Raw genomic sequence first — 16980 nt, 5'->3', positions numbered from 1 at the left:
AGCCCAAGATGATAATCTTGCTGGCCCCAAATTGGCCTCGCCAGTTTTGGTACCCAACTCTGAAAAACCTTTGTCTGGAGCCCCCTTGGGTTTTACCACAGACTCCGAACCTTCTGTCCCAACACCAGGGTCAGGTTCTACACTCCCATGTCAAAACTCTCAGCCTGGCTGCCTGGTTAATCCAGGGTCTTTGAATCATTCTCTCCTACCCAAGCAGGTTATGGATGTCATTTTAGAAGCCAGACGTCCTAGCACTAGAAAATCTTATGCAGGAAAATGGAAAAGATTTTGTTCTTGGATGCAGGCTCAGGATTCTGATCCTCTTATTCCTAACATTCCTCAGATTTTACTTTTCCTGACAGACCTCTTACATAAGGGTCTCTCTTTCTCTCCCATAAAGATTTATGCCTCTGCTATTTCTGCTCATTGTAATACAGAACCTCCATTTTTTTCCCACCAGCTCATGAGACATTTTCTCAGAGGAGCTAAGAACTTAAGGCCCCCTAGATCTCCTCCATTCCTGCTTGGGATCTCAACTATGTTTTGGAAAAGCCACCTTACCTCCTTTTGAGCCTGCTGCCACATCTGACATCAAGTTTTTATCTTGGAAAACAGCCGTCCTGTTAGCTCTGACCTCTGCCAGGAGAGTTTCAGAGTTGCAAGCTCTTACGGCTGTAGAACCTTATATTATTTTTCATCAAGACAGGGTGTCTTTAAGGACTAATCCTACTTTCATGCCTAAGGTGGTTTCCAAAGTGGCTTTAAATCAAACTATTCACTTGCCAACTTTTTTCCCCACTTCTCAAAATAAAGGGGAAAGGATCTTACATTCCTTGGACGTACACAGACAACTACGTTTTTACCTGGACAGAACCAAGGACATCAGGAAATCAGAGCAATTGTTTGTTTCTTGTGCTTCAAGTTCCCAAGGTAAAGCCATTTCAAAATGGACCATTTCTAAATGGATTGCTCATGGAACCAGATTTTGCTATTCACACCATGGAAAGCAAATCCCAGGGAATATAAGGACTCACTCTACCAGAGCTGCTGCCACTTCAGCTGCCTTCCTCAGGGGAGTTCCTACCAAAGACATTTTGGAAGCTGCAACTTGGAGTTCAGTGCATACTTTTTCCAAGCACTACAATCTACCTCTCTACTCTAAGTCTAGGGCAGGCTTTGCTTCTGCAGTCTTGCAGGGCCTTATAGCCGCCCCCTCTACTTTATGACCACCTCCCTTTCACTCTGCTTTGGGATTCTACCCTACAGTCATGACTGCAACAGTGAAACATGATGAACATAGTACAGTTGTGTACACTTACCATAAATGTAGATGTTCGAGTGTCTTCACTGTTGCAGTCTGGGTTTCCCTCCCTCCTGTCCCCTCTTATTTTTTCTTTTGTGTGGTTCCTTTTTTTCACCCTTCTTCTGAGATGTATTTGCAAAGGGTATGGGACCTTTCTCATTTTGGAACTTCTGACATCTGGGGCAAGAAAAACTGGAGAACATGGCGTCGGCTGTCCGCTTTGTACTCCTGGCGCTCTGACATCAGGGAGCATGGCTGAATAGCCGATGCCGGACCAAGACTTTGGGATTCTGGCCGACCGAGGACTGCCTGCCGGCAGGGGAGAACCCTACAGTCATGACTGCAACAGTGAAGACACACGAACATCTACATTTATGGTAAGTGTACACAACTGTACTTTCTCCATTGCTGTGTAACACAAAAAAAAATTAAATAAATAATAAAAAAAAACTTATACTAATGGAAAAAGTCCGAGAGACCGGACCTTTTTCCATTAGTATAAGTCTGATTTACAACGGGCACGCTGACCAATCAGCATGCACGTTTTGGAATATTAATGGGGGGTCATTGCATAATTGTGGTTGCCTGATACTCTGTTCAACTCGGGCCTTTTTTGAAGACCAAGAGGAAGGATATTAGGTGATTTTGCAAAAGGAGATCCAGAAGTCATATGGGGAGATAATGGGCAGAAAGTAAAGGACCAGCATATGTTGCTGCCTTTGAAAGATGGTGGACTGGCAGTAATTTGCAGGAGTTCTTCAATGCTGTGCATTTCAAGTGATTTACTTTTGCAGAACCCCAGTATAATGTCATTTGGAAACAAATTATGTTGAATCATAGCAGTAATAGAGATGTTCTGAGAAGAATTAATATCTGGGTTGCAACAGAAAGAAATGAGAATAAAAATAAAAGTTGTTTACAGTTTCACAAAGTGAAAAATAAAGGCTGCACAATTTGGAAATTATCTAACAGATGATGGGAGCATGAAAGAAAATATACTTTTGGGGCTAGCTTAGACAAGGGGATAGGAAAATGGACTGGGTAGAACTTATCTGACTGTTACTAGTTGGATAGGTTTGGCAGTATGAAATTCAGGGGACTCGTGCGAATTCTGAGGAAACGTGAGACTGAAGTGTAATGTAGGAATTTAGCAAAGCTAGAACTAATTACCTCACTCATAGAAGGCAGGATGAAAGAGGCTCGTAACAGGAGGGCAGTAAGTAGTCTCAATAAAGCATTAATATTGAACAAATGGGTAAAAAAAAGGCAACCCTGAAAAGAAGATGGAGTGATATTGTTGACAGAGAATTTAAAGGGCAAGAATGGAGAAAGAGCGATTGTGGTTTCTCTTTATCTTCTTTTTATTTAGTGTTGAGTAGTTTCATGTCATCCACATAGGGAAAATGTCATTGTGGGAGGCAGATTTTCCATAAAGATCATCACGACCAGTGTTTCTTTTGTTTGGGTGTTTCCCACAGCCATACGCAGTGTTCTATCTGCCAAATGTTTGTCCCCAAGACCCTACGTAGTTGTGTATCCTCTGTATCTATTTACCTTGAAAACCAGTATCAAAAGCTGTTGGCTGCAGGTACTGTCACGGAGTCTTTTCATCCAGAGAGTCCGCTGTTTGCCAAGAAAAAGGTCAAGATGCTTCGGTCTGATACAGCTGCTGTCCAGTCCCTCCCGATGACTCTCAAAGCTGGTGACGTCCAGAAGATCATCAAGTGGATGCTTCAGATTCCTCTGCCACAACCCTGTCAGAGGCCGGCATGGATTCAGCATCTCACATGTCCACGAAGGTTTACAGACGTCTGCTTTAGACATTGAGATGTACCCTCAGCTGATTATATCCAAGGGACTGAGGGAGATTCTGCAGATTTTAATGAGGAAGGAGATCCCTACTACTCTTATTGAGTGCCACCAAGGGTCTAATCCCCCTGGGGTGTTTTCATGCAGACGTCCCACAGAAAAAGAAAGAGAAAAACAGGCATATTTCCCTTACAGCGAAAGATCACCAACATGAATGGCAGAATTTTACTCAGGAGGTTGTTTAATGCTTTGATGGCTTTAAAGCTTCCTCAAGAGGTGTTTGTGTCTACTCCTCCCTGGTCTTCTACTCCTCTTAAAAGACCTTGGGAACTGGGTTCTTCTGATGAAGATCAAGATTTTGTGATAGAGTCTTTAGCCTACTCTTCCCAAATTCCTCCCCCCTTGGATTTTGCTTCAGAGGAGGAGGGTTCTCTTAGTCCAGATTTCCTTTAGATGACTCTTCTTTTGGGGACACTGTTACTCATGTGATGGAATTCTTTAACTGGGATTGCTGTTTCTTTTTCTTTCAGCTGCTCCTATTAGGGGTCACTACAGCGGATCATCTGTTTCCATTTCTTCCTGTCCTCTGCATCTTGCTTTGTCACACCAACCACTTGCATGTCCTCTCTCACCACATCCATAAACTTCATCTTAGGCCTTCCTCTTTTCCTCTTACCTGGCAGCTCCATCCTTGGCATCCTTCCTCCAGTATACCCAGCATCCCTCCTCAGCACATGTCCAAACCAACGCAATCTCACCTCCCTGGCTTTGTCTCCAAACTGTCCAGCCTGAGCTTGACCCTCTAATATACCCATTTCTAATCCTGTCCATTCTTGCCACACCCAGTGTAAATCCTAACATCTTTAACTCTGCCACCTCCAGCTCTGACTCCTTTCTTTTCATCAGTGCCACTGTCTCCAACCCACATAACATAGCTGGTCTCACTACCATCTTGTAGACCTTCCCTTTCACTCTTACTGGTACCCATCTGTCACAAATCACTCCTGTCACTCTCTTCCAACCAATCCACCCTGCATGCAGTCTCTTCTTCACCTCTCTTCACCATTTCTCTGAACTGTTGATCCCAAGTACTTAAACCCACCTTCGCCAGCTCTACTACCTGATTCCTCATCATTCCTCTGTCCTCTCTCGCTTTCACACACACACATATTCTTAGCCCTGCTGACCTTCATTCCACTTCTCAAGAGAACATATCTTCACCTCTCCAGGGTCTCTCCATTCTGTTCCCTACTGTCACTACAGATTACAATGTCATCCACAAACATCATTTTTCAAGATTGCTTCCTTTTGGGTGATGTTTCTTCAAACCTTTTTTCCTCCTCATCTTCTTCCTCAGGCCTTTCAGGTCTCTCTGGATCTCAAGGATGCCTACCTTGATATCCCCATCTATCTCCTAGCATTTGCAGTTCTCTGCTTTACACTTTGGCCTCTCTATTACCCCAAAGGTATTCAAGAAATGCATCACTCCTGTTATTGCCTTTTGCGGGCTGACAGGAGTTCAGATCTTTCCTTATCTGGACGATCTGTTTATTCAAGTTTTCTAACCCCTGAGGCTCTGCTTCAAGATCTTCAGTTTACTATTTTCCTGTAAGAGTCTGGAGTTCAGCATAAACTTTCAAAAATCAGCTCTGATCCCTTCCCAGGATCATGTTTTCCTTGGTAGCAGGATCCAGATCATCCCCATACTGACATTCATGCCTGCCCCCAAGGCCTTCTATCTTGTTTTTTTTTTCCAGTCACTTCTTCCTCTGGAGTCGGTCATGGCCAGGGACTTTCTCAGGGCTCTTAGGGTTCATGGCTTCTACCATTCCTATGCTTCCTTTGGCCGGGGTTTGTATGAGAAAGGTACAGTGGTACCTCAAGTCAGTGTGACGTGACCTCAACATTGCCACACCTACACTTCCTAGTCCCCCTTGTCTGATGCTTGAGCTTCAGTAGCGGATTCATCAACTCATTCTCAACCCAGGGCTGTCTTTCCACCTTACAGAACCGAGTCAAGAGCTCCTTACAGATACGTCGGACAGGGGATGGGAAGCCTCCTTTGGCTGTCTCAAGGTTGAGGGTCTTAGGCCCTCTGTATCAGAGGTCAGTCCACATCCGCATAAAGGAGATGAAGCCCCTGCTTCTAGCTCTTCATGCTTTTTATTCCCTAATTCATCCTGAGCCAGTGCATTGAAATAAGACGAAAGCACTAACTACATTGTTTTTGTCGAGTCTAATAAATTCCTTGGTGGAATAAGTCCCTTCTGTGGATTTTTTCAGCAGCCATTTCTTTTTTTCTGTATTTTCCAAAGGTCTTGCACAAGATCAGGCAAGACTCCACTAAAATTTTGCTGATAACCCCCGTTTGGCCCAGACAGCATTGGTTCCCCCTTCTTTCTCACTTGGCCAGGGGCAATCACAAGTTACCTCATCAGGTGGACCTTCACACACATCCTCACTTGTCCACTCTTCAACCGATGCTGTGGATGATAGGGTTTTGATCCCTTTTAGAGACCTCTTTTCTGAGGAAGTGCTTCAGGTCCTACAGGAGACCAGGAAACCCACTACAAGGAAATCATATTTGTTCAAATGGAAAATATTTTCTCTCTGGTGCCTCTCTTGCAACCAGGCTCCCTTGTCTGTGCAGGTTCCTACGGTTCTGTCATGTTTGTGTGATCTGCTCCATGCTGGGTTAGCATATTATTCAGTTAAAGCTCACCTGTCTGCAGTTTCTGCTTGTCTGCCCTCCTCTGGCCTCTAGGTTTGCAGTCAAACAGTTTCTTAAAGGTATCCTTCATGTCAGGCCTCCCAGGAAGCCAATTCTGCCTTTGTGGGACCTCACTTTTGTTCTTGAAAAATTGACTCAGGCTACTTTTGAGTCTGCTGCTTCAGCTTCCTTACAACATTGTTCTTGGAAGACTGTTCTTCTTGTAGCCCTCACTTCAACTAATAATGTGTCTGAGCTTCAGGCTCTCATGGCTGGTCTTCCCTTTTCAGTTTTTCACAGGAACAGGTTGTCTCTTCCTACTAAGCCTTCTTTTATGCCCAAGGTGGTAAGTGAGTTATCTCTTAATCAGTCTATTAATCTCCTTCCTTTTTTGTCTTCTCTGCAGTCTGCCAGTGAGAAAGTTCTTCACACCTTATATTTGCATAGAGAACTCGGATATTATTTGGATAAAACTAAGGATTTTTGTAAGTCTAAGTTGCATTTTGTTTCCTTTCATCACGGGTCTTTGGCTGTTTCTAAGCAAACCATTTCATCCTGGATTTCTAAGGCCACTTTTTTGCTATTCTTTTCATGGTAAATACCTTTCTTCTTTAGTTAAGGCTCATTCTTCCAAAGTTGTTGCTTCCTGTGACAATTTTTTTCAAGGGACTGGATACCAATTCCATCCTTGAATCCGGTACTTGGTCCTCTGTCCATACCTTCACTAGGCATTACAAGTCAGTTATCTCCAGAGCTACAGCTGGCTTTTCTAGGGATATCCTGCATAGGGTTTCTAGAGGGCAGTTCAGGGACTTCTTCCTCCCAGGTTTCCTCTTGAGCTTTTGTACTCTCCCTTCTATTAGGAATACTGCAACAGTGATATAGAATGACATAGTACAGCTGTGTAATATCATACCATAACAGTAGATGTCCATTTCACTGTTGCAGTATTCACTCCCTCCCTCCTGCACCCTCAGCTCAAACCTATTCTTCTTGCTTTCCTGACTGAAGGGTTCTTCCTTCTTTTCTTCTTCTGGATACACATGTTCTTCCTTGTCCCTAGGGACATTCTGTTCCTCCTGGGGCTTTTTCAGTTCTCAATGTGTGCATTCATATATCACCTTTATGCCCTTATGCCTTGTGAGGGAAGCATACGTGTGAAGTACAATGTCTGTAAATACTAAGGCTTTGGTATACTGGCCAAATGTTGGGTTATCCTTGGCAGGAGATCATTTCTGTTAGGAATACTGCAACAGTGAAAAGAAGTCCATTGACTGCTATGGTAAGATTTTACACAGTTGTACTTTGTCCAATCAGGGTGCCAATGTACAGGGCACCCATTTTCTAATCAAACTTGACCTTTCTTTCTGTAGAGTCATTGTTATTTAACCTTTCTGTTTGTACTTTCTTGAAAATTGGAAAAAAGCAATCCAGCCTCTTATGTTAACTTCATTAATGAGTTCATCTATGAGTTTAAGCAGGTATTGCTTAAGAACTTGTACTTCTGTAAAAAAATTTCATCTTCTGGAACCATCTCAGACAATTTAACAAATTACCCTTTGACTATGTTTCTTTTCATCCAACTTGAATGATTACTAAAAACATGTAAGAGATACAAAAAATCGGTTTCCTTAAAATTGTAGACCCCAGTGAATTAATCCCCAGGTTCTTATCAATAGTAATTTTCAAGAAATCTGTTCTCATATCTGAATATCTGTGTAAAAACCTTAAAAGTTAATTTCTTTGTTCCAAATAATTAAAAAAATAAATTTAAATCTACAAAATTTCCTTCCTATAGCATAAACACAACATCCAAAAAATGAGTACAGTGGCTATAAAAAGTGTACACATCCCTGTTATAATGCCAGGTTTTTGTGATATAAAAAATGAGACCACAATAAATCATTTCAAACCTGGCATTTTAACAGTTTCAAGTGGTTACAAGTTAGTACCATAGTCATGTGGTACATATAACAAACAAGAGGGAACCAGGTCATAACCCCTTTTCAGACTAACCATGTTAACTGGGGATGTAGCTTTACTACACAGTCTCACTCTGCAGGCAGCCTACATTCCATCAGAGCAAAACTGTGTGTCTAACAAGCTGAGCAGGACCAGGGCAGACCCTCATGAATGGAAACTAGAGCAAGGGTTCTTCAAAGATTTGATCCATCTGTGGGGAGTTCCTAAAGTATACCCCTTTGCCTTATCTCTGAACAATCAACTGGCAAGATACTGTTCCAGGACTCCATACAAGAAGTCCTGGAAAACAGGTCCCTTTTATTTTCCTTGGACAGGAATGTTCCTGTATACTTTTCCACCCTTTCCACTAATATCCAGGAGGCTTCTGAAGATTCAGTTGTTGTTTGTCTTTTGGCTTTTCCCGGTAAGGAGTCACCACAGCGAAACTCCGGTCTGCTAATGATTGGCAGTAGATTTTTTACGAAACACTGAGGTGCCAGCTCGACGCCCAACCTTCAACGAAGGCATGCCCATTTACGCACACATGTCTTTCGAACGCTACCCAACCTCTGGGAGGACATGCAGACTCCACACAGAAGGCACTCCCAAGCCCAGCCGAGAATCCAACGGGAGAACCTCTTGCTGTGAGGTAACAACGCTACCACTGTACCACTGCGGCATTCAGAAGTAATCCCCCAAAATTATTGTGGTGACTTCCTTCTAGCCCAGGCAACAGTGGTTCTCCCTTCTTCTGGAAATGGCCAGGGACAGTAACCACACGCTTCCTCAGAAACTGTGTCTACTCGCACAAGAGCAGGAATGTTTGATACACCCCAACAGCAATCATTTTCAATTGACTGCCCAGATGATACAGTCTTAATTCCTTTTAGGCACCTGCTTATTGAGGTTGTGTAGCAGGTAGTAACTGAAGCAAAAAAGCCTTCCACTAGAAAATCATATATTAACAAGTGGACAAAGTTTTCTAGTTGGTGTCAACAACATAACCAGCACCCTTTAAGACTAGTTGTTCTCTGGTTTTACAGTAACTTCTGTTACTATCTTATGGCCTTTCTTATTCCTCTATCAAGGTTCATTTATTGGCCATTTCAGCATGTCTGCCCATGGATCCTACTCTTCCAATGCAGTCTCTTGTCAAAATGTTCTTGAAAGGGATTTGCATAAGAGGCCTCCAAGAAAACTGGTGGACCCTCGTTAAGATTTTAATTTTGTGTTAGGGAAGCTAACACTTGATCTATTTGAACCAGCTAATCTGGTTGGCTTGAGTTAAAATGGAAAACAGTTTTGCTGATTGCTCTGGCCTCTGCATGAAGGGTGTCTGAGGTGCAAGCTCGTGTAGTGAGTAAGGGAAAAGAGTTTATTTAAGAACTAATCCTCCTTTTCATGCCTAAAATGGTATTGGAGTTTACTTTAAGCCAAACCATCCATCCCCATTTTTTTTCCTGAGCCTAAAAATGAGTGAGAAAAGGATACTCCATACCTTTTATGTCCACAGACAACTCGGGTACTGCCTTGACAGAACTAAATCTTCAAAATTTTCAGATAAATGTTTTAATTTCTTCTGAAGGTAAGAAGAAGGGATAACCAACCTGTGTTAAAACAATTTCCAAATGGTTGTCTAAGGCTTTTACCTTTTGTTATACTCACCATAACAAAAACCTTTCCAGGCAGGGTCAAGGCCAACTCTCCCAGGGCCTTGGCTTCATGTATGGTGTTTTGGAAAGGATTGGCTTCCAGACGTTTATACTTGGTCCTCTGTACATAGTTTTGCAAAGCGTATAAGCTTGATTTCTTCTCTAGGTCAAATCAAGATTTATTAAGACCATTCTCCAGGGGCTCCTGAACTCTTCTCCGTCTACCTCCCAAAAGTAGTTGGGTAAGGTAATTTCTTCCTCCCAAATGTAGTTGGGTAAGGTAATCTACCCATACAGCTAAGGCTGCTACTGCATTGATCAATATGATGAACATGGTACAGTTGTGTGATTTAAGCCTACTATACTTGTAAATATTCAAATGATAACTGCTTCGGTTGCCGCTCCCTTCCACCATTTCCTTTGTGTTTTGTTGTGTTTTTCATGCCAGGATGTGGACCTTTATTTATTTATTTTATTTTTATTGTTTTTTTGTTCCTAGCATTGTCCTTTCAGGGCTCAGCCTCCCTCTATCTGCTGTCTGGAAAGCTCTGAAGGGCTTTGTGCCAAAACTTGTCTTTTGGTCAGGTCAGCTGGAACTGCCTGACTGTTTAGGTGCATAGAAGGTGCCCTGAAGCTTTGGAAGCTGGACAGCTGTTATATCCTTGGCAGGATTTAACCTGTATAGCTAAGGGTACTGCAGCAGTGATCATTCGAGCATCTACTGTTAATATAAGGTCAACTTGCACAACTTTACTTTCTCCATCTCACCCTTTAAACTGTCTGTGGCTCCATGGGAATTTATACTGTCTGGCACCAATAATCGCTTGTTGCAAACTCCAAGTTATTCGCATTTTTTTTATATTTGGATGATTGCCTTGTATTTGGAGAGTTTTTCCAGTTGTCAAGAGACTGTAGAAACTGGTTAGAATTTTCTACTCCACAGTTTCAAGTGAACTTGCAGAAGTCTCCTCTCATGTCATCTCACAAAATTGTTTTCCTTGGATTTTTTTATTTTCTGCACTCGGAAAAACCTTTTTTCCTCCAAAGTATAAACATGCAAAAATGTCTTTCTGGGTCTTCCCATTTGTAGCTAAATATCTGGTACATAAATGTCAAGAGATGTTGACAATAGAAAATGCCTTCAAAGCCTTAAATCATCTATGGCTGCCATGACCTCTGCAAGTTTTCACAAACAAAACTGCAGTCATGTGGTACACAAAACAGGGGGAGAATACAGTAACCAGATTTTTACCACACACACACAGACTTGCTATGATAGCCTGGGAGGTAGCAACTCAGCTCAGTTTTACTCTTTAGGCTGCATACATTCTGTCAAAGCAAAACATTGTTGTAGACAAGCTAAGCAGGACCAGGATACACTATCACAAATGGAAACTTTTCAGATGTGGGGAACATCTCATATATATCTGTTTGCCTCCCTCAGAACAGACCACTAAAGAATTTCTGCTCTAGGATTCCTTGCAAACAGGTCTAGAAGACAGGTGCCTTCTCTTTCCCTTGCTCAGAAATGTTCCTCTGTGCTTTTCCATCCTTTCCACTTATATCCAGAGTTCTGCTAAAGATCCAGAAGGGTCACGCTAAAGATTATGATGTTGACCCTTTTTTGACCCAGGAAACAATAGTTCTTCTTTCTTTAGAAACTGGCCAAAGACAATTGCCACAGGCTGCCCCACAGACTGGATTAAGTCACACAAGACAAGGGTTGTGTGATACACCCTAACCTGAAAGCTCTTCATTTGACTGCCTGGATGATATAATATTAATACCTTTCTTCTGAGGACACGCAGGAAATGGTAGTAGGAAATCATGTACCAATGTGTAAGTGGAATATATTTTCTAGATCATACCGTTTATATAACCATGACCCTCATAAGGCCTAGCTGCTTCCAGCTCTTTATTATTTGCACAGGTTGTTGTCCTCTGGCCTTTCTTCTCTATAGGGATAATTTCTCAACCATTTCTGCTAGTCTGCTCTTAGATCTCTACCCACCTTTCAAGTCAAGCAGTTTTTTAAAGTGTATTATATATCCGTTCACCTAGAAAACAGGTTGCTTCTTCTTTGGATTTTAACTTTGTGCTTGAGAAGCTTGCTCTCTTTCCTTCCGAGCAATCTCATTAGCTGAATTGACGTTCTTAACATGGAAAACTGTTTAACACATTGTTTTGATTTCAGTTAGTAGAATATCTCTGTTCCAAAGTCTTGTGCTAAACCAACCTAACCTTATTTTCCACAAGGACAGGGTTTCTTTGAAAACTAATACTTTTTTCCTGATCCCAAGAACAAGGTAGAAAACTTTCTACATACATGGATGTCCACAGGCAGTTCAGATACTACCTAGACAAAACTCAGTCTTTCAGGTAAGCTAATCAATTGTTTAACTCCTTCAAAGGTAAGAGGAAAGGACAACCAGTATCAAAGCAGAGTATTTTTAGAGTGTTATCAATTACTATTTCTTTTTGTAATTCTCATTGTAACAAGCCATTTCATTCAGGGTTAGGGCCCATCCTACTATGGCTTTGTTTTTTTTTTTTTTGTTAGCTTTCTGGAAAGGACTGGACTCAAAATATTCTAGAGGCAACAACTTGGTCCTCTGTGCTTACTTTTATAAAGCATTGAAAACTGGATTCCTTTTGTTGGTCCAGAATTAACGTTGCTGAGACCATTCTCCAGGGGCATTTGAATTCATAATTTATTTCCTTCTCCCTTTTTAATTTTTAAGCTGTGGTAATCTGCTTCTTCAACAGTGATCTAATGTTGAGTGTAGTACAATTGTGTTAAGTAAACTTATGACAAAAGTAGATGTTTTAATAGATCACTGTTGCAGTAGACATCATATCCCTTTGACACACTGATTTCTGCTGTTTATTTGTATTGCCAGGGTGTAGATGTATATACCCTTCTGTATATAGTTTCTTTTGTATTACGCTTCCTAGCATTTTCCTTTCAGGGCTACTGCCTCCCTTTTTGGGGCAACAACGCTGTGAGCTTTTTGATGTCTGTCTTTGTGTGAAGCACTACTCAAGCTCCTGCTAATATGAGTAGAAGATGTCCTTTAACTTTTTAAAGCTGGCTGGTAGCAGTGGAGTAGGACCCATACAGTTTAGGCTACTGCAACAGTGATCTATTTAGAACATCTACTGTTTTGGTAAGGTTACTTACCCCTGATGTGTGGCCTTGTCTGTTGGAAAAAATCACACCTGAACTTTCACTCATGTTTTTCTTTTTAAGTTCCATTGATGGCTAGGGGCCCTGCCTATCCATCAAACAATGTCTAAATATTAGAAGAATTGATTTAGGCTAATGTATAGAAGTAAAGGAACAATGCTTCCCTATGGATAACTTCCCAGGGATTGGATTCCTTTTCCACTCCATTTTTTAGTGGTTTCAAATATTTGTCACAAATACGTGGGATTAATTTATTCCTCTTACAGTATTTACTTAGTGTCTAATTTTCAGAAAGGGTAAACCGATCTGCTTTGGCTTGTTTTGAAGTTTGTAAAGCATTTCTTAGCTGTATTTTCATGACAAGACTCCCCTTAAAGGAAACTATTCTACCATGACATTTTAATTTCATGCTGGAGAAATTAAACTTAGCACCCTTTCCACCAGTTTCAAGTACAAAATTAAAGTTCTTAACATAAAAAAACAAATTTTTGGTAGCTGTCTTTTTGTCGAGAGGTTTCGTAACTGACAACCATATCTTCCACAAAGACAGTAAGACACTGTATACTGACCTGTCTTATGCAGGAAGCATGCAGCGAAACATAATTCAACTAGTTAATTTGCCTGTCTTTTTTCCCCAACATTCAAGTCAAGGAGAGTGCTTATTGCACTATTTGGATTCCCATTCTCAGTTATATTTCTGATTGGGTAAAACTAAGTACATTAGAAAAGATGATCAGCTCTTTGTTTCTAATATAGCCAATAGACTGGGATAATAAGTGTCTTAAGGTATGGCTGTGAATGTGGTTTCCCAATGTGTTATGTTCTGTTATGAGAAATGTAGTAGACTTGCCTACCATATAAAGAGCTTATTCGATTAGAGTGGTGCCTAATTCTTAGGACTTTATCAAAGAAGTGTTTCAGTAGATGACATCTGTGCTGATGCAACACAGACTTCACTACATATTGTTAGAACATACTATAAACTAGATGTGCTTGCAGTGTCTAGGTCTACCTTTGGTTCTGCTATCAAAGGGGATGAGCTGGGAACTCTGTCTTACCGTTGAAGGACTGGATCATGTAAGATACAAAATTTATGTACTCACCACAACGGTAGAGCTCAATTATCCATGTCTGTCCATTTCAACATACTCAACCACATTTTCCCCATCCTTGCCTGGAGGGGGCATTGAAAGATGTTTGGAAGAATGCTCGCAAATTATTGTTCTAAGCAGAATGTTATTTGCATGTTAGTGTTTAACATTAGTTATTGTGTTCACTTTTCCTTAAAGATCTGGAAAGCAGAGAGGCACAGAGCATTGTAAGACTTTGTGTGGAGGAGGTAGAGACTGAGGGAGTTTTTAAATGTGCTGCTGTAACTAGTGGCCAGAGCAGCACCTAGTGCTGGTTTTTGAAGTGGATGGACACAGATCTCAAAGATCAGTCATTTATGTAAGTTCGTAACTTTCATTTTTCATATATTGCAGATGGTCTTTTTAAAAAGCAGTTGATATGGTTAATAATTACTTATTTCTGTGTGCACAGACTCACAATATCAGGTAATCTTTGAGAGGACTTTTTGGACTAAATAACTTATTTCACCTTCCATTACCCTTTACATTGAAGAACCAGTAAATGCCGTAAAAAACAACACTTTTATATTAACTTTCAGATCAAAAAGATCCTTCCTCAGTGCTTAACGTTTGCTGGTTCTTCGTTGTTTTTTGGTTTGTATTTGGTCAATATCCAACTTCACCATAGTGCAGTTTCAATTGTTTTTGTCTTCGTATTACCCTTTACATTACCAGTTCCTGCTTTCACAATAAGTTGTATCAATATAATACAAGTAACCATCACGTTTATTTTTCTGCTGCTTTAATTAAGAATATTTTCTTGCCTGTGAGACTGAGTTCAGTTAAAGTCAAGAATCAAGATACTTCAGATTTCACAAATCCCTTAATCCTGATAAAGGTTCTACACTGTCTTGAAAATCACCTATCATTGCTGTAGTAGTTTTATTACTTTATTGTCTGACTTACAGTTTTTTTGATGAGATGAGTGAAACTTGTTTTTATGAACAGCATTATTTCTGTAAATATTGAAGTTTATTATGGATGATTGTCAGTTCACATTTGCTGTGCTAAAATGCAGTAAATCTTGTTTTGCTTATAGGTCAGAAGTAATGGAAATACCTTGGAGAGCTGCTTGTCGCTGGGTGGACACAGAGCACCAGTTGTCACCGTAGACTGGTGCACTGCCATGGATTGTGGAACATGCCTCACAGCTTCTATGGATGGGAAAATCAGACTAACAACATTGTTGGCTCAGAAATCTTAAACAGCAAATCAGTCTACTTTCATATTGTTACGGAAATACAACCGTATGGTCTACAGAAAAAATAGAACATAAATCTGTGCATTACGTGTTTGAATATAAAATAAAAACTTTTACAAGTTCAACTTTAAATTGCATTCCAAAATCTAAAGGGGGTGTATTTTACTTGCTGCTGTTTTCAGATAGAAGTTGTTAACATGTAGCATATCTGGTCTGCATGGCCCCCATCAAATACTTGTGTGATAACCCTGATAATCTTCTGTAGTTGATAGTGTTGTCTAGATCTTTTAGTACTCCTTGATTCATGTACATAGTGTATTATTCTTTTGTTTGCTTGGCATTTAGTGCTTTTGGCCAAGCAAAGTTTTGACTTGTCTTCCATTTTCTAGCTGTCAGACATGTTCCCACTTTGTTCTTTGCAGCTCTTCCCTGTAAAACATTGAATTCATGTCATGTTCATGTCCTCTGTTCTTTTCTCCAAACTGCAAATGTCCATTAATTATAGCACTAGTTCATGCATCGGTCATCCCATTTCTTAACCATTGTAATGGTGCTCCAGAAAAGATTTGATAATTTGTTGTCCTTATCTGTTGATAGCATCCTTTCTACGTCAGTCCACACTAGTGCTTTCCTCTCCTTTCCTTGATCCCCCCCCCCAAGCCATACAGCAAAATAATCTATTGGGCCTTGTCACAATCAGCTCAGTGTATTATACGATTAATGGCTAGGTGTATACCCATTTGTATCTGCTGTGACGTATACTACATTTGTATAAAAATGAGCTTGCAAAACCTTAAGTACAAATAAAGACATGCAGACTTTCATCTGTCAGGGTGTCACATTGAGGAATTAGCCACTCAGCTCTACAGAATGCCTTAAAACTCTCTTTCAGGGTTATAAGCAGAGCTGACTGAGACTTCCAAAATAGATGCATACAGAGTAAAAGGTTGATTAGAGATCTGCCAGTGTGAAAACCAAGAAATTTTTAAAAAAGATAGTAAAAGTTATCAGTATAGGCAGACTTAATTTAGTGGCTAGTAATTGTACTGCTTGGATACCATGAAAAAATAAATTTGGAGAAAGAAAATGAAAAATAACCAGTAAAGGCAACTAATGTCTATTGCTTTGAAGAATCTGCAACTTTTCAGCATAAAGCAGTTCAAACTTCAACTTTAGTACAGGAGATGGCTTCCAGTCATTTAAAGGAAAAACAAATTAATTACACTCAACAGTGTTTAAAATAAGAGAGACACTAGAGAAATATATATAGTCAAATGATACAAGGCTGGAAAGTAGAAGTTATTCATATGAGCTTTTAAAACTGAAAAAAATCAGAGGCTGAAATGAAGGGAAGAGTGGCAAAACATGAGTCTTCTCAAAATAAGCTGTTTTAAAAATATCAGAAGGAGAAGACAGAGCACACAGAGAAAAACTGAGCTGTTTTGCTGTACCAGAGAAACTGAAAGGAATAGATTGAATTGATTTTATGAAAGAGCTGATAAGAATTTGGACTGGTAAATCACAGCAGGATTTGTTAACTGAGAGGGCGGCTTATGTGCATGTTCAAAATCTGGCCATCAAAAAGCAGCCAAGACTTGATACAGTCAAACCAACAGAAAGAGCTCATGTCAAAACTGTGGTAGAAGAGCAAAAGTATTAACATTTAGGTACACCAGATTGTTTGTGGAAAATGATTATTCACTGAATACCAGACAGAAGAGAAACAGGTTCACCCCAGAAGTCAGTGAATGTTGAGGGGTAGGTGCAAAATTCAAGCTACTGCATCCAGCTTCCTTCATAGGATCATAGGAAGTTACTAGACTATTGGCCTTGAGGCCCATACAAGCCTAGCCAACAATGTAGCCCATGCTCCCACATGTCGGCACTCAACGTCCCTGTCCAGCAGGGACCCAGGTGGAATCCCAGGGGTATATTTTCTGTTCCCCATCCAGTTCGTGCTTAAAACGGGTTAATGAGGTACTCTGCTTGATGTGGAGATGGAGTCTATTCCATAGAAGGGGGGGGG

At 40.6% G+C, this 16980-nt stretch overlaps 1 protein-coding gene across 1 annotated transcript in view; it reads left to right on the top strand.

Moving 5' to 3' along the window:
* WDR91 (WD repeat domain 91) overlaps positions 1 to 15086 on the top strand; it is a 1072555-nt gene extending 1057469 nt beyond the window's left edge. The window contains exon 17 of the mRNA XM_044087550.1: positions 14793 to 15086. Within this exon, the coding sequence (XP_043943485.1) occupies positions 14793 to 14957 (165 nt within the window). The 3' untranslated portion in view covers positions 14958 to 15086. The remainder of the gene's footprint in view (positions 1 to 14792) is intronic.
* Positions 15087 to 16980: the final 1894 nt, after the last annotated feature.

The sequence above is a fragment of the Protopterus annectens genome, chromosome 11.part0, assembly GCF_019279795.1.
Source record: "Protopterus annectens isolate FY-2018-M chromosome 11.part0, PAN1.0, whole genome shotgun sequence".
Classification (NCBI taxonomy): Eukaryota; Metazoa; Chordata; order Ceratodontiformes; family Protopteridae; genus Protopterus; species Protopterus annectens.
This window is presented reverse-complemented; position numbering and strand designations above follow the sequence as displayed.